General features: G+C 54.3%; 1 protein-coding gene across 1 annotated transcript; it reads right to left on the bottom strand.

The window, feature by feature from the left end:
- Window positions 1–5,468: 5,468 nt before the first annotated feature.
- Window positions 5,469–14,741, bottom strand: CCDC197 (coiled-coil domain containing 197). Its single transcript, XM_043554554.1, is given in 8 exon segments — window positions 5,469–5,722; window positions 9,197–9,313; window positions 9,620–9,691; window positions 10,500–10,610; window positions 12,234–12,405; window positions 13,900–13,946; window positions 13,948–14,115; window positions 14,715–14,741. Coding segments are annotated over 8 exon segments (948 nt in total). The 3' UTR covers window positions 5,469–5,488.
- Window positions 14,742–19,399: the final 4,658 nt, after the last annotated feature.

Here is a 19,399-nt window from a genome sequence, read left to right as displayed (position 1 = left end):
CAGCAACTCCGGAAAATCTACAAAAGTATAAAGAGGAAAATGGAAGATTAGAGTCCCATGATCCAAAGCTAACCATGGTTAATGTGGCAGAACAGAGCTCTAAGCCACCTCTGTACATCCCAGCGTCCCTCAGGCGCCCAATGCACGGCCAGCAGGTGGACCGGCCGCCCCCACACTGGGGATCCTTGGGTTGGAGCCAGTAGGGAATCTGAGGGAGTGTGTGGGTGTATCCAGCAGCCACCACTATAATACTGTGTAACCAACGACCTCAGCTTCACTGGCTTGCAATTATAAACATTTGTTTCTCAGTCAGCGTTGGCTGAGGATTGGACAATTTTCGTGGATCCAAACTGCATGTTGGGTCCATGTCTGCTCCACGTGGCTCTCGTCCCTCTGGAATCAAGGGGCTCCCAGAGGCACACCTCTCTCCATGGCAGAGCTTACCAGCGCTAAACCCCAAGCCCCACGGCACGATCATGTTTTAAGCCTCTGATTGTGTCCCAGTTCACTAATATCCTATTGGCCAAAGCAAGTCACGTGGCCAGCCCGGCCAAGAGGTGGAGAGGAGTGTTCTGCCCACCACGAGCCTCTGGCAAGCCCAAGGAAGTAGACACAACCCCGGGAGAGAGGACACTTTGGGACCCCTATCTATTTCACGACCCAATTCAATCTGCTGCACTAGGTGGAAATTAACACCCTGAGGGTCAGGGGCCTCCCACTTAGAAGCACTAATGTAGTGTATATCCTTCCATTCTTTTGCATATATACATTTTATCAAATGGGGCTTATATTCTATTTTTTGAATCCCTTTTTCCACTTAACTTTACGTCCTATATTTTTCCTAACACTGTCTTTGAAAACATGTAATTTAATGGCTGCAGAATTATCAGATCCTAAAGTTGGGGCATTATTTATTAAACTCTTCCTCCGAGATACTTAGGTTGTTTGAAGTTTGGCTACTCTAAATAACGATGCGGTGGCATCTTAAACACTCTGCTGGCATCTGTAACGGGCACTTCTGGGGTTTGCCGGAGCGGCATCAGGTCCCGCCTCCCTGCGATAACGGTAGCCTGGTTCCCCTTTGGGGGAACCACACGTCCCCTTCTTTCAGCCCACGTAGTTCATGTGGCATCCACCACTGGCTCCAGGGGAATGACTCTAGCCATAAAAGATATTCCACCTCTCCTAAACTCAAAAATTTGACCCAGGCTTGGCCAGTCAGGGATTAAAGAGAGGCATCTGACCCAAGGTGAGTCAATCAGAGTGAACCCTGAGACTTACCACAAAGGGACATTCTCTCTTTCTTGCTCTGACTTCAGCTTTGGAGGATGCAGGGCTGAGGTTGTTTACATGGAACTGGAGAATGAAGCCAAGATGCAGAAGAGCAAAGCCCAGAGAGAGAGACTGGGTTGACACTGAGCTCCTGATCAAGCTCTGCCTGAAGCTGTCCCTGACCTTCTAGTTTTTATAAGCCAATGCATTCTCTTTTTGGCTGAAGCCAAGTTGAGTTGGGCTGTCATTTTGGAAGCAAATAGCTCTGGTGTTCTTCGCTTAAATTTCTCGGCTTGGAATTATTGAGCCAAAGGACGTAAACATTTTCTTAAGCCTCTTGAGACCTCTAATCAAATTGCTCTCTAGAAAATACATGCAAACAGTATCACACTGTTAGACAGCCTGTCTTACAAGCATTAGTGTATCATTAGTTTGAATCTTCTTATGGACAGAAATTACATTGTTTAATTCTACTTTTTGTAAGGTGAAATATTTTTCATGTTTATAGCCATTTTTATTCATTTTGTTTTTTTCTGAATATGAACAATTGTCTGTTCTACTTTGTGAGAGCTCTTTAAAACACTGATCCTTTTCCAAATTTGTCATCATTTCCCTCTAGTTTATTGTCTTTAGATATTTGGATGCGTTCTGAGGTAGATGCGTTTTAATTTTTTTTTTTTTAACGTTCATTTATTATTGAGAGACAGAGAGACACAGAGCATGAGCAGGGGAGGGGCAGAGAGAGAGGGAGACACAGAACTCAAAGCAGGCTCCAGGCTCTGAGCTGTCAGCACAGAGCCGGACGCGGGGCTCGAACTCACAGAGTGTGAGATCATGACCTGAGCCGAAGTCGGACGCTCAACCACTCAGGCGCCCCACGTTTTTAATTTTTATGTGATCAAATTATTTTCAGGTATCACTTCTGTGGCTTTCATGCTTCCCAACTGAAGAGTAGGTCAACACAGACCAGATTTCCTTCTTTTTGGCATTTAGATACCCAGTATTTCTCTCCCTACGATGGGAGAACCATCTCATCTGAACCACCCAGGAGCTTGTTAAAAATCCAGATTTCCGGGCCCCACGTCAGAACCAGCATCTTCAAGAACAATCTCTAGATGTCTCCGTGCTTAGCAAATGTCACGGTGGTTTTAATGAACACGAGAGTTGGAAAACAACCACTCAAAGGAACTGGTATACCTTGGTGTGTGTGGTCTAAAAAGAGGACATAATTTGATTTTCCCACCATTTTTTTTCCCAGCACCAGCCACTTGCTAACAATCCAGCTCTCCCAGGATGGTCTGCGGGAAGAATCTTCTCACACTTGGAGTTACTTAAAGCTGGAATTCATTGACAGGTAATGAGCTCTCAGTCTCACAAAATGTCCAAGCCCGGACCAACTGGTGTCTTGGGGTCTCGGGGTCTGAATGGGAGGTCAGATGAAGTGACATCTCCTAAGGTACCTGAACTACTGCTTTTTTTTTTTTTTCTCCAAATGCACTTGAAGGCCTTTCTCCAGCTGACAGGGAACCCAAGAAAACGTGCCTTAAAGGGATAGGGTCTGGGCGGAGAGAGCTTCTGTCGGACATAAAAGCCCAGAAAGGACTGAACCCCAGCGTTCGGGTACATGCCCGCAGCAGCACGGCTAAGCCCTGGGCCCCATCTGTCTCTTTCATGAGCCAAGCCCCTCGCCGTGGAGGCTGGGAGCTCCTAAAAGACTCAGCTGCCCGTTGCAAATGTAGATTGATGGCCGGGCCACTGTCACCCCAGGCATCTGCTCTGATCGTCCTCCTCCCCGAGGCGTGTGACAAAACATCTGAACCAGACCTACACAGTCACAACCGGTGCACAGCATGCGGATGGCAGGGGACAGGAAGAAGGAAGCACTCCTCAGAGCCCTCACAGGCAAAGCCAGGAAGCCACAGGACCGTGCCCCGGGCCTAGAAGCGAGTGCATGTCCGGTACCTTCTGGGAGGTTAGACAGGGTGGGGACGGCCCTCCCAGGCTGCCAGGTCCAGGCCCATCACGCAGGCGGGACACTGAGACCCAGGCATGGGGGGGGGTGGTGGTGGTGGTGGTGGTGGTGGTTGTGCTCAAGGAGGAGCAGAACCACCTTAGGCAGTTAGGATTTGCCGTAATTCTAAAGCAGCGGTTCTCAAGGTGTGGTCCTGGGACCTCCAGCATCAGCACCTCGTGAGAACATGCTAGAACTGCAAATTCTAGGGGTGCCTGGGTGGCTCAGTCGGTTAAGCATCTGACTCTTGATTTCGGCTCAGGTCATGACCTCACAGTCGTGGGTTCAAGCCCCACGTCGGGCTCTGCACTGACAGTGCAGAGACTGCTTGGGATTCTCTCTCTCCCACTCTCTCTCTCAAAATAAATAAACGTAAAAAAAAAAAATGCAAATTCTAAGGCCTCTAAGACCCCAGATTGTTGAATCAGAAGCTCCGGGAGCGGGGACACACTCTGTGTGGTCACATGTCTTCCGGACAAAACGTTCGCGTCCAAGAATCGTTGGCCCAGCATGTGCCCACGTTACAGGGAGATGGACGGGATACTCTAGGTGTCTTTGGAAAGCAGATGTTGCGGGGAGAGGGAGAACAGAGGACGGCAGGAATGTGGGAGGCTCCCTTCAAGGGACTGAATGCTTGCGTCCCCTCACCCCAAATTCACATGGTCACATTCCAGTCTCCAGTGTGTTAGGAGGTGTTAGATCATGAGGGTGGCGCCCCCAGGAATGGGATTTGTGCCCTTATGAGAGAGACCCCCATAGAGCTGCTTTGCCCCTTTCACCCTGTGAGGACACAACGAGAAGACGGCCGTCTATGAAGCAGGACGCAGACCCCTGCCAGACTGCTATTCCACCAGTGCTTTGATCTGGGACCTCCGGTCTCCATAAGTACGAGAGATAAACGTCCGTTGTTTAAGCCCCCAGTCTGTGGTCTTCTGGTGTAGCCGCCCAAGACCAAGCCATCCCCATGTGTGGCCTCTGGACCGATGTCCAAACCTTGTAGCTGGGCCTGTGGACCCCACGATGGTTCCGCAGTCCACCTTCTCAGACCGCCCATCAGGTTCTTCCGGCTCCAGCCAGACTGGAAACCCCTCCCCTCGTGATCCCTTCACTTTCTGAGCCCCGCCCCCCACCATGACCTCCGCCTTCTCGAATCTGACTCCAGCCTACCTGAGATGTCCTCTTTGCTCCAAAGGCCTGTGAGACCAGAACTTGAAACAACGGTCTCCCCTTGGTTCCCCTTCAAGCTGCTCAGAAGACCAGACCACACTCAGCCTCACTGTATGTAGCTCCTCTCGCTAATTCCGCAGCTAAGTCCTACTCCTGCTCCTCCCGTCCCTCCCTCTGAGCCGCCTGTCCCCTCTCCCAACAGCACCTGGAAAATGACGACCCTCGGCGTTTGTGGACCGAACAGCAGCATCTTTTCTGAAACTCTTCTTTGAAAGTTAACTCGCTGGTTCGCAGCTGGTCAGTTGCTCTCAACTTGCGACTTTTATTCACACCAAAAAGCCGAGGCAGGCCGGCCCCCAGACGTGAATTCTTTCCAGGCGGGCGGTCACCAGGAGGGTGTCAAACCAGTGCTTTCATCCAGACCAAGCTCTTCCACCCCCAGCCTAAGGACATCCGGCTGGGGAGGGGGAGGGGGACTCCCTTAGATGCCCATTCACCCAACTTTCCAGGCAGGCTGGAGAGGGAGGGGTTCTGCCTTGCCAAGCTCTCCCCGAGAGCAGCATCCACTCCGGGCAGCTCTGGGACCCTCGGGAAACGCAGAGGGCACTGACCCTGCGTCTGCTTCTGAGGAGACGCCCCCGATGAACAAATTCAGGACCCCCAGCCTGCCGGGCTCCCCGGTCTGCAGTGGGCAAGGCGAGCTCTCGAGAGCGCCTCCTAGGCCCTGAGGGGCTCTTTAAGGGAGTTTCTGTGACGCGCATATTCCTAAAAGCTAGCCACCTATCCAGAGCTCTTCTTAGACAAACCCACTGACGACCTTGACAGTGCGGCCCTGGCTCCCAGGTGCAAGTCCAGCCTGGCAGGTCCCCCCCTGACCTCCCGCTGCCTCCCGCCCGGCGAACTGCCTCTCTCTCTTCCCCGGTCCGCAGCCTTGTTGCCTGCCAATCCCCCAGTGCGGGGGAACAGGCTGACTCCCACCCACTTGGGGGCACTGTGGTGACAAACGGAGGCCGAGGGGCTAAGAAGATGGTCCTGAGGCTAGCAGGGCTGGCTTGGTGGCCGGCCTGGTCCGTACGGGCTGGAGCGTGCTGAAGTCTGGGTGCTGGGAAAGGGCGTTTGGGGGATCGAATCTCGATCCCTTGGGCATTTCCTGAAGGACCTGGGGTATCTTCTGAGGCCCTCACTCTTGTAACTGTCCGCTGACCAGCACACTCTGGGTTCCACGCGCAGTGATATAAATCTCACCGTCTCCATTTTGTCCAACATAAATTCCTGGGAGGAAAAAGAAATCTCTGTCGCCTGAAGGTGCTTTGACACCACTTCCCAGGGACCAAAGCACCATCAAAGGTTACCTACACTTCCTTTAACTCTCACAAGCGCCCTGCCAAGGATGTGCTATAGGTGACGGTTGGCAAATGACCAAACTGAGGCTCAGAGAGGTTAAGTGACCTGCCTGAAGCTGCACAGCCCAGTGGTAGCAAAGCTAGATGACTGAGTCCAAGTACTTGTGTGGCTTCCTGATGCGGCCGCTTGCCTCTTTTCACCGCTTCCTCCAAGAAGCCCACCCTGACTGCCCCCAGCCTCCCTCTCTTAGAGGCATTCGTTCCTGAAGGACCTTCTACCTCCAACTCTTAGCACAACGCTGAGCACATGTGGGCGACTCAATACGTCTCGGTTGAGTGATTGTTGCAGGAGACCCACGGGACCCCTTGACATCACCGTGTAATTTCTTCCTTTTTCTTCCGAAGAAGATGAAATTAATGTACTGTGAGTATGTAGACAAACGTGCCCTTATTGAAAACGACATCGCTCATATCACAATGTGAATATGAATAACATGAGTTTTGCCCCAGGGGAAGCCAACGTGGTGAATGGTGTCCCTGGAGCTGGGCCGCTGAGCAGCCCTGATACATGTGAAGTGCTTGTGAGGAGTCCTTCTCAACGGAGGCGCAGGCTTGCTGACTGTTGGCTGTTGCTATGGCAACCCTGGGGAGGGGCGGGGCGGGGCGGGCGTTCCGGGTTCCAGAGGAACCAAGCATCCTGTGTTTTGAACGTCTCCACTGAGCCTGCCTCAAGTACGGAGAGCGAGTTGTGACCTAGAATGAAGCCAGGATTGAAGAGGGCAGCCAGCAGTGTGTGGAAAGGAGGAATCTTTGACGAGCCAGGGAGCCTCGGATCACACCATTCCTGAAACCCACGCGGCCACTGAGCTTCCACTCGTGACGCCACCATGCCCTGCTGGAAGAATCAAACCACCTCAGAAAAGGACAAAGTTGGAGGACTCAGAGCTCCCGATTTCAAGACTGACGACAAAGCTATAGTCATCAAGATAGTGCGGTATTGGCATTGGGTAGACATCTAGACCAACGGAATAGAATTGAGAGTCCAGAAATTAACCTTCACGTTCACGGTCAGTAGAGTTTTGACAAGAGAGAGGAGAGGCCAATGCAACAGGGGAGGGTAGTTTTGTTTTTTTTTCTTCCAACAAATGTTATCAGGACAACTGAATATGTTTATGCAAAAGAGTGAAATCGGACTCTTATACCATATACAAACGTTTTAACTGAAAATGGATCATAAACCTACATATTAGAGCAAAAACTATAAATTTCTTATAAGGAAATTTAGGTACAAATCTTCATGACTTTGGATTACAGTTTTTGTGATAGTTTCTTTTTCTTTTTTTTTTTACGTTTATTTATTTTTGAGACAGAGAGAGAGAGAGAGAGACAGGGCATGAACGGGGGAGGGGCAGAGAGAGAGGGAGACACAGAATCGGAAGCAGGCTCCAGGCTCCGAGCCATCCGCCCAGAGCCCGTCGCGGGGCTCGAACTCACGGACCGCGAGATCGCGACCTGAGATGAAGTCGGACGCTTAACCGACTGAGCCACCCAGGCGCCCCTTGTGATAGTTTCTTAGATGCGACGCCTAAAGGCAAGTAACCCAAGGGGGAAAAAGTAGCTCACTTGGATTTCATCAAAATTAAAAGCCTTTGTGCTTCACAGCACACCATCCAATGAAAAACACAACCCACAGAATGAGAGGAAATATTTGAAAATTGTATATTTGGTAAGGGACTTGTATCTAGAATATATCTTAGAATGCAATAAAAAAAAAAAACAACACCCAAATAATCTGATTTAAAAATCGGCCAACGATCTGAATAGACATTTCTTCAAAGAAGAGACACGAATCGGCAATGAGCACCAAAGAGACGCTCAATGCTACTGTCACCAGGGAAACGCAGAGCAAAACCACGACGAGCTAGGACTTCACACCCACCGGGATGGCTGCATTACGAAAGACAGACAATTCCAAGTGTGGACAGGATGTGGAGAAAACGGACCCTCACACACACATCGGTCACAGGATTGTAAAATCACTGACACTTTGGGCAAAGAGTTTGCAGCTGATGATAATATTTGCAAAGATTTAAATACAGAGTTGCCATATGGTTCAGCAGCTCTACACCTAGGTATGTCGCCAAGATAACCGAAAACGTATGTCCACCCAAACACGTGTACGTGAATGCCCACAGCGGCATTGTCCACAACGGCCAAAAAGCAGAAACAACCCAAACGGCCATCACTGATGGATAAAGAAAATGTGGTGTGTCCACACGCAATGGGATATTATCCAGTCCTAAAAAGGAACGAAGTCTTGATTCACACTATATGACGTAGATCAACCTTGAAAACGTTAAGTGCGAGAAACCAGATGCAAAATGTATCTTGTGGGGGTGATGCAATGTTCTGGAGAGTAGTGATGGTTGCATAATTCTGGCTGAATTAGAAACACTGGAGGGTACGCTTTAAAAGGGTAAATGTTGGGGCGCCTGGGTGGCTTGGTCGGTTAAGCGCCCGGCTTCGGGACTTCGGCTCAGGTCATGATCTCACGGTCCGTGAGTTTGAGCCCCGCGTCGGGCTCTGTGCTGACCGCTCAGAGCCTGCAGCCTGTTTCAGATTCTGTGTCTTCCTCTGTCTCTGCCCCTCCCCTGTTCATGTTCTGTCTCTCTCTGTCTCAAAAATAAATAAACGTTGAAAAAAAAATAAAAATAAAATAAAATAAAATAAAATAAAATAAAATAAAAGGGTAAATGTTACGGTATGTGAATCATATCCCAATGAAGCTATTATTAAAAAGAAGAAAAAGACACGCTCTGTGGTCAGTAGAAGCCGGTCTGACATGTTCCCGGCTACTGCAACTTCAGCGAATGACAGGTGGTGGTGGTGGGGGGGTCCTGGGGGGGGGGGCGGTGACAAGGGGAGGCTCAGTGGACTTGACCAAGAGTCCAAAGTGGAAACTGAAGACCCTGCACAGAGGCTCCCTCAGTCACTGAAATGCGCCCTCCCCGAGTGCACACGTGAGTGTAAATGTGTGGCCACACCTGTGTGCATCTTGGGTGTGTTTGTTTGCAGGTGTGTCTGTATATTTCACGTGTATTGTTAGGTGTGTAGAGAGCACGTGTGAATGTGAGTGTGTACAGTGTGTGTGTGTGTGTGTGTGTGATATGCACAGAGAAAGACCGGGCAGGACAGGAGTTCCTTTGCACCTGCCTCTGATCCTATACCTAACGGGAACTCATCACAAGTTTCTTGAGTACCAATAGAGACACCAGGACCTACTGCCCCAGGAGCGCGTGTAGCCACGGAGGGACGGACTCACGGGGGCTAAACGTGAATGCACCATGAGCGGAGGCCCTGAACAGGCTGAGATTGCCCACCTGGGGTGGCAGGGAGGCCTCACCTGAATCAGGTCGAGCTTGGAGAAGAGGTCCCTGCTCTTGGGCACGCTGTGGGCGGAGGGCGAACACTGCTGGACCATGTTGTTGATGGCCACGTGCATGTAGTTGAGCAGCTCTTCCTGTAGGAGGAGAAGGAGAAGGAGGAGGAGGGGGAGGAGGAGGAAGAGGTCCCAATCCTCTCCCACCATTCCTCCTCCCCAGCTCACTCAGACCAGAGAAGCCACCTTCTCATCCTGGTCTGTGCTCCCTGGTCCACTCCCAAAGGGCCTTGGATGAGTCCCTCCCACCGCAGGACCTGAGTGTCCTCCCCTGCCATGAGAGACATTGAACTAACTTCCCAGAGGGTCCTCCTGGCCGGAGACCCCCACGGTCCACACCTGGAGCAGGGGCTGGGAAGGGGGCTGGAGGAACCCAGAGCTCCTCACTCTGGGCAGCCCCGGAGTCCTGGGCTTCAGGTCTCTGGGGCTGTGGTCAGCGGTGACAGCCTTGCTTCCCACCTTGAAGAGAAAGACCCAGAAGGGGCTCTGTAAACAGTGGCCAGTCCACTCCCCCTCTAAGCCCCTTGGCTGGAGGTCAGCCACCTGTAGATCCCAACCATCGCGTCTTCCGGGATCCCATGGGGCCCGAGAAGGCCCTGGATTCGCTGACCACACTCAGTCCAGGTGCAGTGTGCCCCAGGCCTTGGTCCTGGTGTCTTCCCAGCAGCCCCTGAGGCTGGAAGGTACAGGCTCTGATTTTAGTGAGGACCCAGGGGCCGGAGGGTAACCAGTCCCCATTCCAAAGGCCAGTAAGCAGGAGCTCGAGAGCTTAAGTCCAGAAATCCTGGCCTCTGGTCACGGATTTCGGGCATGGCTTACTCTTTCCGAATAATCACTCTTCTCATCTGTGAAACAGATAGAGGTAAGAACCAAGCAGCATTTAGGAGGGCCTGTCCCGGGCAAGGCCTTGTGCCAAGTACTACCTGCCTACCATCAGACAGTCCTAGGAATTACTGACGATCTCACTTAAAAGCCATCGTTCTGTTATTACCTACAAGCATTATCGGAGGACCGGGTAAGCACCCAGCCCATGCCAAGCCCGGGTACTGGTTCTTGGTAGAGCTTGGCCCTTACCTATCTGTGATCTCAGTGTTCCCATCTGTAAAGTAACCTCTGCCCCATCTTAGAGAAGCCCTTTGAAAGCTGACAGTCACCAGGGTGAGGTAAGCAGGGGTGTGTGTGGTGGTGTTGGGGAGGGGGTGATGCTTATTGAGGAGACAGCAGCCCCCAGCCCTGCCCCCACCCCCATCCCACAGAGTGGGCTCACATCACAGCTGTCCACGTCTCTCTGGTAGGCAACATGGTGTTCCAACTGTCACCGCTGTTCCTGCTTGCGGCGACACCTCTTTTGCAGCTGACACAGCGGAATCTTGAGGCTCTGCGGGGGGAGGGGCTGGGTCATCTGGGTGCCGCAAACCCTCCTGGGGCATCTGCCCCGGGCCTGGTCCGGAGGAGCTCACTGCCCAGGGAGATCTGAGCCTGATGGGGGGGAGGGAGGAAGGGGAAGTCCTGGGTGGTCTGGCTGTTCAAGGTACCAGGAAATGCCCAAAAGAGCATGTCCAGGCTGACCGGGGCTTAATGCTCGCTTCCTCCCATAACCAGACCCAAGAGTCTGTGCCCTTCTGGGCTCCGAGGCTGCTAGGAGGGCACCGTGGAGCAAGGCCGGCGAAAGCTTCCTGAAGCCCAGCCTGCTCTGGTCGATGCAGTGCTGGCCACACCCCCCCCCCGCAAGGCCCCATGGGATGCGGGCTCGGCCCTGGACCTACACAGGTGTCCTCACTTCTCTGAGTCTTCCTTTCCTCCTCTGGAAAGTGGGAAGAAAAACCCACCTCGGTCTAAGTTGCAAAATTCAAGGTGGCATCGAAAAACTCAGCTTATGCTTAATTAATTAAGATAAATTACAGTGAAGAACATTTTAATTCACTTGTTGTCTAAAAATCAAAATTAAGGGGCGCCCGGGTGGCCCAGTCGGTTATGCATCGGACTTCGGCTCAGGTCATGACCTCACAGTCCGCCAGTTCGAGCCCCGCATCGGGCTCTGCGCTGCCAGCTCGGAGCCTGGGGCCTGCTTCGGATTCTGTGTCTCCCTCTCTCTCTGTCCCTCCCCCCCAACAATAAATAAACATTAAAAAACATTTTTTTAATCCATGATGAACAAAATATTAACATTTTAAAGAAAGATGAGATCCAACCCGGCACTTGAACGCTCAGCCTTACTCACCTCCCCTTGTCTCAGCGCTAGGAATGAAAGCACTTACCTCCAGGCGCTGGGGTGAGATTTAAATGAGATACAGCAGGTAAAGCGCCCTCACCTTGCCAGGCTGCCCATAAAGGGTCCGGTTCTCCGGAGGCGAAAAGGTGCCAAATGGTGTAGGTTTTCAGTGCTGCCACTAGGGGGCAGAGGCTCGCTGCAAACCAACCCACCCTCAGCCCTCCTCTCCGAGTCCCCTTCCCCTCCGAGTCCCCAGGCCCCAGCTTCGGCATGCAAATTCATCATGCCACGCCTTTGCCTGGCGCAGTTTCCTCTGGAATGGCCGGCCCTCCTGGCAAAAGTTCTATTTATTATAAGATGAACCAGAAGGGAGAGACAGGTGACTTCTTGGGGCACGAACTTGGGCACCGTCTGTGTCCCGTGCCTCAGGACAACCTCCTAGCTAGTTTGCATTGCCATCTGACAGATAAACAAACTGAGGCTCAGACAGGGTACACACTTACTCAGCTAGTCAAAGACTGAACTGGGATCCGCACCCAGTCTGTTTGAATCTAGAATTCGTGGCTTTTCTACCCCCAAGAACACGTTTAAGCATAAGCACTGTCAGGGGTCAGCCTGGGGAAAGGGGACGGAAAGGGAGACAGAACAAGGCTCTGGAGTGACAGCCTCACCCAGACCCTCTCAGCAGCCCACCAATGCTCCGAGACTTCCTCGCAGGTGCAGAGGAGACCCCTATGGCCCCGGTTTTATGGGCTAAAGGCAAAGGGCCAGGCTTCAGATAGCTGTTACCGGGGTAAGAGCCCTATGACTCTCCTCTAGAGACCCCAGGCTCTGGTGGACGACCTGGTTCCTCTTGGAGAAGGCCTCCAGATGCTTCTGGATGTCCTGGTTGATGGCGAAGAGCTTCCCGTAGTGCTCCACCACGGTCTCCACGAGGGCCTCCTCCGGCCCCTCCCCTTCACTGTGGCCTGTGGAGACAGTGCCCCGGAGGGATGGGTGGGCACCGAGAGCCCAGCCCCCACCTGCCCCCTGCAGTGGTGATGCTAATGAGGCAGGTGGGACTTCTGCTGAGGTCCCGAAATCCCAGCTGGAGTCCCAAAGTTGACAGGTGCCAGACAATCCACGCAGGGCTTACTCCCAGATGGCAGGACTGGTCCAGCAACTGTCCGGCCTCATCGCCCACCTCCTGCCCCTTCAAGAGAAGGAGCGCCCAGCGGCCAAGAACCCGGATTCCGGATCCGGACTGCCCGGTGAGACAGGAGACTGTCCCCCAGGAAAAAGTGCTGACTGGGGGAGCCCACGAGAAGGGGATAGGATTTGTTGCTGTCCTGAGTGATACGGTCCCCGGCTTTGGTGGTAACCCATCCCGGATGGGGTGAGCAGGGTTGAACTGCTGAGTTAGGAAGACTCCAAACCAGGAGGCTGCTTTAGAAGCAGCTCTGGGTGCCGGGTCTGGTCAAGCCCCACGCTGACCCGGAGCCCTCACCCCTCCTTGGCTTGGTGCTCGAAGCTCTTTGGTGCTGCTCAACTTTCTGGCGCCATCTCCCAGCAACTCCCCGAACCAGGTCCTGGTGCTCCAGCATACTGGAACTCACCATCCCCAAACCCGTCATGCAGGGCTGTGGCTGTTCCCCCTGCCTGCCGTGCTCTTCCCCCTCGCTGAGCTCATTTGAGCCCAATGAGAGGCCACCTCCTCCGCGAAGCCTGCCCTGACCTCCGGGGCAGAGTTTTGGGAGGGGCTCTCACAGCTCCACAGCGCTTAGTGCAATGGCTCTGAAGTCAGACCAGAATCTGAGACCCGGCCCCAGTATTTCCTGGCTGGGCATTTGGGGCAAGTTCCTTAACGTCTCTGGGCCTGGGTAACAGAAGCTCACGCAGAGGGGTAAAAAAAGACTCACTAAAGAGCTTGGCACAGAATAAGTAGTTAATAAACGGCAATAGTTGTTTTTATTGGTGTAATGTTGAGATAATGACGATGAGAAAAATACCTGCTTGTGTCCCCTTCCCTTTCCTAACAAGCTTCTGGCTCGGATGGCAGTGGGCTCTGGGTTGAATGAGGATAAAACAAAATGCAAAGCCCATTTCCGGTGTCTGTGTCATTGTCGTCGGTCATAGCGACACATGAAACAAAACCAAAGACCCACGAAATAGTAGCGATAATAGCTAACATTTACCAGGCGTCAGCTGAATGCCGGGGCTTCTGAAGGGTGACTTCCTCCATTCGCGTGACCGGTGGGGCTCCCCTTGTACAGATAAAGAAACCAGGACCTCGAGAACTTGCCACAGGCCACAGTGGCCTCACCGGGGTTCACCAGGCAGGCTCGCTGGGCACCTGTGCCCTTTTGAACCCCTGTGGCCTCGACCTTTGCGGGTCCTCATGCTGCAGGTGGAGTTCAAGTCTCACGGTGTCCTGGCCCCAAGGTTGGGAGGTGGCCTCGGAGGGGAAGCTCCATACATATCCTTGGGGATCTTCTCAAGGACCTCAGTCAGAGAGTCTTCAAAAAAGTCTGTGCTTCTCCACCTCGCTCTTCAGCTTCCTCTGCCTGCAGGGACATCTCAGTGACAGGAAGAGCCAGGCACCAGTGCCTTGTTTGGAGGCTCCCAGGTCATGACCTCTTGCAAGGCTTTCCCTGGATCTCCTGCTCAGACTTGCCCTGGCCAGTCCCCGCCTCTACCCCTCATCTCCACCCATTTCCTGATGAGCTAACTGAGCCACAACGGTTCAAAGAGCTGCCGTGGTCAGGCACGGGGGAGAGTGGAGTCCAGTCTGTCTGGTGGGGGGTGGGGGGTTCTACAGAGCCTCTCCTAGAGGTAGTCTGAGCCCCCCCTACCAGCTGGTGACCTGGCCAGGAGCTTCACTTCTGTGCCTGGACAGCCCATCTGTAACGACAGTAGTGAAAGCCCTTCCCTGGGATTACGCATGGGGTGCCCAGCACATGGTGAGTGCTTAGTCCGAGGTCGGGGGCCCCAGCACCCCGAGAGGGGAGATGACCGCTTACTGCTGCCCAGCCACACTTGTCTCTTAGGCGAGCCCCTGAGCAAGATGGGTCTCCAGTAAGGCTCCTGCTCTGCGCCCGTCAAGGTCAGGGGTCGAGGTCAGAGGCAGAGCAGGCCCCCTCCCCTCTCCGGTCAGCTGGCTGAAACTCCAGGGGCTGTGGTAGGATCTCTGAGTGATTGCTGAGTGACCCAAGGCAGGCCTCTCTGCCTCTCGTGCCCCATCTTGTCATCCATACAGTCCTGGAAAATGCAGGGAAAACTGTCTTTCCCCACAAACGCCATGTGGGCCCTGCGCATCATGGGGCTAAACCATAGTGGGGTCGGGAAGCCATTCTAGAATCTGATGGAAGGGTTGGACCTTTTCTCCATAAAATTGCTCACAGACACAGCCTTTTGCATCTAATTCAGGCTTTTAAGGGCAGGCTGAAACCGGAGGGCTGCCTGAGGGGAGAGGACCCAGGGTCGCCTTGCAAGTTGACTTGGGTTGAGCTGATAGGTGCAGGGGACGGCCACCCACAGCCCTGCCTCTGACAGGAGGCGAAGCCTCCAGAGGGCGTGGGATGGCCCAAGGTCCCCCACCGCCCTCACCAGGGCCACCCCTCCCCATTTTCTTCCAGGTGTCCTTGTCCCTTCCCTGATGGCCCTTGCAACGTTCGCTCAGTCCTGGCCACTTAGCCCACCACGGGTGGCGCTGGGTCTGGGGCAGGGGTCCAGCGTGGCCTGGGTCAACTCGTACTTGGCCGGGGGCTGGCAGAGTTCCGTAACAGCACCTGCAGGGCCCTGTCCTTGTCGACAGTCACACTGGCCTGTGTCCCTGGCCACCAGCATTGCCCCTCGCTGCCCCGGCTGTGCTAGAGGACGAGGGCCACGTGGGCCAGTTGGGAAGAGGATGGACAGCAATGGCAACAAGCAGGACAGCAGCTTTCTCTCCCGACCTTCCCGACGGTCCTCAAAAGCCAGGGTACATTCCCGCTTCCTAGAAAAGGAGACAGAGGCTCCAAGGGGGCCTGTGACCAGCCCAGGAACACACGGCAGGACTGGATATGGACTTGAGCTCACTAAAGCCAATGTTTGGGGTCTTTGAGCTGCACCCCCAGCTCTGGAAGGGCCAGATTTGCCTTTCTATAGTGGCATTATTGGCCTTACCACCCCATAACTGGGATCGGTCCCATCATCGTCAAGTGCCAAATTCACCAAGATACCCGGGCCTTCCAACAGGTGCTGGTTCCCAACAAGAGAGTTCCAGGGTCAGGGCTGGGGGCTGGTTCAGAAAGCAGCCCGCATGGGGAGGGGACACCTTTGTCACCTACCCTGCCCACCCACCCTCCACCCCTTTATGCATTCAGTGACATCACTGTGAGCGGATAGGAGCTTATCAAAGGACAGTGGGGGCTGGGACAGATCAGTGAGCCCGTAGTCAGGCTGGGGAGGTGGCCTAGGTAACAGGTAGTTTCCACACAGCCTTGCAAAGAGCTTCCAGACCATTTGCCTAAGCCCGGTTCCCAGTTATGACCCAAAGGAGAAGGAAGTCTCCCTAAGCCTGCCATTCATTGGCCATCTGCTGGACCAGCCATAGCACGTGCGTGGAGCAGGGAGAGAAGGTGAGGGGCTACATGGTGAGCCTTTCCAGGCCTGAGCATCAGACGTGAGCCTGGGGAAGGAGGAGGGGGTCCGGTTGACTCACTCACAGCTCCAAGGGCACAGAGCCACAGCGGGGCTGTGACATCATAACGTTGGCTTCTGTCCTCATGACATGTCCACTGCAGGATCCACCCGTGGATGGCGGGCTGCATTCTCCGTGGCCTTACCCCTGCCTCCCTGGTTCAGGTCCCAAGGAGAAGGGGGAGAGGCATCAGTGACCCCAGGGAGACTTGGGCTGTTTTTGTCCTTTCAGGCTGGTCAACTATAGGCAAGGTAGAGGTCATTTTTAATGTCCCCACTCCGCGGGCTCCCCAGATCCCACTGGCGTGCCCCAGGACTCTCCCTGTTACCTCCTTCTACCTGACTTTGCATGGCTGCAGGCTGTGCAGTTCCCCAGCTGGGGCACTGAGCAACCGATAACGACTCAGCCCTGCCCCTGGCTCAGAACCACACCTGGCCCAGGATAGGGGAGGGGGAATGCTGGAGGGGGCCTCAGGTCCTCAACCTGGGACCAGCCCCTGCCTTATGGCTTGGCCCTGCTGCCTGCTGTTGAAGCTGCTGGGCCCGTGGCATTTGGGGGAGCCGGGCCTGGTGCCCTACTAACTGTCCAGGCCTCCCCAGCAAAGCCCCATTTGCTCAGAGCCAGGGTCTCACGGAGGGCAGCCTGGATAGCCCTGGCGAGAATGCTAGGGGGAGGGAGGGACCACAGTGAGGGGAAAGGTGGCTGGGGGAGCCCGGGGCAGGGGCTGGGGCCTCTGGTGAGGGGGCAGGGGCAGGAAGTGGGGCCTACGCAAGGGCCCACACATCAGAGGGCAGTGGATTGAGTCCCTGCCGGCCCAGGAGTCCCTGAGCAGGACTCAAGAGAGCTGTCTGTGTCTGACCTCCATGGTTCTAGAGCCCCTCAAACACCTGAGGAGCACAGACTGAGGAAGGACGGAGAGCGGGGCCTGGTGCTGGCCTTGGGTTCATGTGGTGCAGACGGTCAGAGGTCTGGGGTCTGGGGTCTGGGGTTGCCCAGAGAGTCAGAGCCGGCCTGAGGGTGGGGGTGGGGAGCAGGGCTGGAGGAGTCTCCCAGAGTCGACTGAGGTGCTTCTTGAGGATAAGGACGAGCCAGGAAAAGTAAGGTGGGAACATATTCTTGGCAGAAGGAACAGCCGGGACGAAGGTTCAGAGGCAGGAAATAGCATCCAGGTCTGTGAGAACTAGAAGCAGATCCTTAAAAGCAGAAGGCGAAGGTCAGGGTGGGAGCGGAGTGGCTGCGGCCGGAGGAGCCGTCAGCAGGAGCCAGAGTGTCCGTGCCAGGCTCTCTGTTGCCTGCGACATAAACCAGTAGTCTGCTCGGGCAAAGGGGACGTCAGTGGAGGGTGCGAGGGAGGCCACAACATCAGCAGGAGAGCTAAAACCCAGGCTCGGAGAGTGTGGGGGCCCATGGCAACCCTGGAGATCCAGGCAGCAGGAACTCAGGGGGGACATCCCCCCAAATGGACCCTCTCCTACCCCTCGATCCCCAAGATCCCCAAGAAACAGGTCCTTAGAGAGGGCACCCAATTGTCCAAGCTTGGTCATGTGCTTGCCCCTTGGCTTGACTGACAGTCACATCGTAGGAACTGCACTGGGGGCTGGAAGTTTCCCAGAGCAAATCCCAGGCCTTTGGCAGGAGACCCGGAAATGGATGCTTAGCAGGTGCTCAGCACACGGAGGCTCAGGGGAGTCCGGCGAGTCTGGGCTTTATCCCCGAAGACAACAGGCAGCTGGAGGGACCCAGCAGAAGGCGTGACATGGTCAGACTGGCATTTTGGAGCATGCTCTCGGGCTCAGAGCGGAGGTGAGGCAGGGAGGCGGGCAGTTCTAGCGTCTAACATTTGTCAGGACACTTCTAAGTGCTTTCCAAGCAGGGCGTAACATCACGTGGCGCGCCACGAGGTCAGAGCTGTCCTTTCGCTGGGGGGAAACTGAGGCACAGAGAGACACACGCCCAAGGCCTCACTGTTGGGAAATCGAGGAGCTGAGCTGTTAATCTAGGAAGCTGGGACTTCAGAAAGTCTCGGAGGTTGAGTTGCTGGGACTTGGGAACCGATCCAGTGGGGACGCCACAAGCTGGGTCATAGGGTGAGGGAGGGCTGCTCCCGGGGGAGACCCTGTTAGCGCCTGTGGGCGTGGGGCCTTCACACGTGCAGGGCAGACGACTGCCCCTCTCCTGGGCTTCAGCAGATCCGGGAGCAGGCCTCCCTAGACCTCATCTTTCTCCAGGCTCCCAAACCCTAGGATCCCATCTCCTGGTCATCTGGGGCCCTGAACCACTTGACCCAGTATGGCCGCAGGCAGGGGGGTGTGGGGACGGGGGAACAGTTTGCTTCCCAGAGAGGATTCTAGTTTGGGTCTCAAGTGTCCTGTACCCACACAAGGCTGGGGGACAGACGGGCTGCTCTGGAAATATGTCTCCCTGTGAGGCCCTAAAGAGCGACGCTGCCGAAATTACCAGGGATTGACAACTATTATGGATTGACCTCCGCCTGGCGCTTTGCCTGGAATCTCTCATCTACTTCTCGAAAAGACCCTCTGAGGTAGTGGAAGCATGGTTCTGTTTTGCAGAGGAGAAAACTTAGGGTCTATGAGGCAAAGGAACTTGCCAAGGCGCACAGCTGACAGCCGGCAGCACGGCTGACTGCTTAACTCGTGGAGCCCAGTGTGACCTGAAAATGCCGGGCCCCTTATTTAACAAATTAAGAATTTGGGGGCGCCCTGGTGGCTCCGTTGGTTCGGCATCTATGTTCGGCTCAGGTCAGTGATCTCGAGGATCACGAGTTCGAGCCCCACATCGGGCTCTCGGCTGCCAGCGCGGAGCCCGCTTCGGATTCTCCGTCTCCCTTCTCTGCCCCTCCCCGGCTCACGGGCACTCTCTCTCTCTCTCACTTGCTCAAAAATAAATATGAAAACAAAATTTCAAAATAAGTAAATAAATAAGAATTTTTTCAAGACGGCAATGGTAGAACACAAAACCAACCATGTGCTCTTCTGAGAGCAGGCCCCGGGCATAGGTCCTGCGCAGGGATTTGGACTCACATCTAGTGAGTGATTCCGGAACCTAGTATTATTATTATTATTTTTTTAATGTATATTTATTTTTGAGAGACAGAGCATGAGTCGGGGAGGGGCACAGAGAGGGAGACGCAGAATCCAAGGCAGGCTCCAGGCACTGAGCTGTCAGCACAGAGCCCGACGGGGGCTTGAACCCACGAACTGTGAGATCATGACCTGAGCCGAAGTCGGATGCTTACCGACTGAGCCGCCCAGGTGGCCCCAGGACCCATTATTTA

This window comes from Prionailurus bengalensis, chromosome B3 (genome assembly GCF_016509475.1).
Source record: "Prionailurus bengalensis isolate Pbe53 chromosome B3, Fcat_Pben_1.1_paternal_pri, whole genome shotgun sequence".
In the NCBI taxonomy this organism is placed as follows: Eukaryota; Metazoa; Chordata; class Mammalia; order Carnivora; family Felidae; genus Prionailurus; species Prionailurus bengalensis.
Note: the sequence above shows the minus strand (reverse complement) of the source record. Positions and strands in the feature narration are given on the sequence as shown.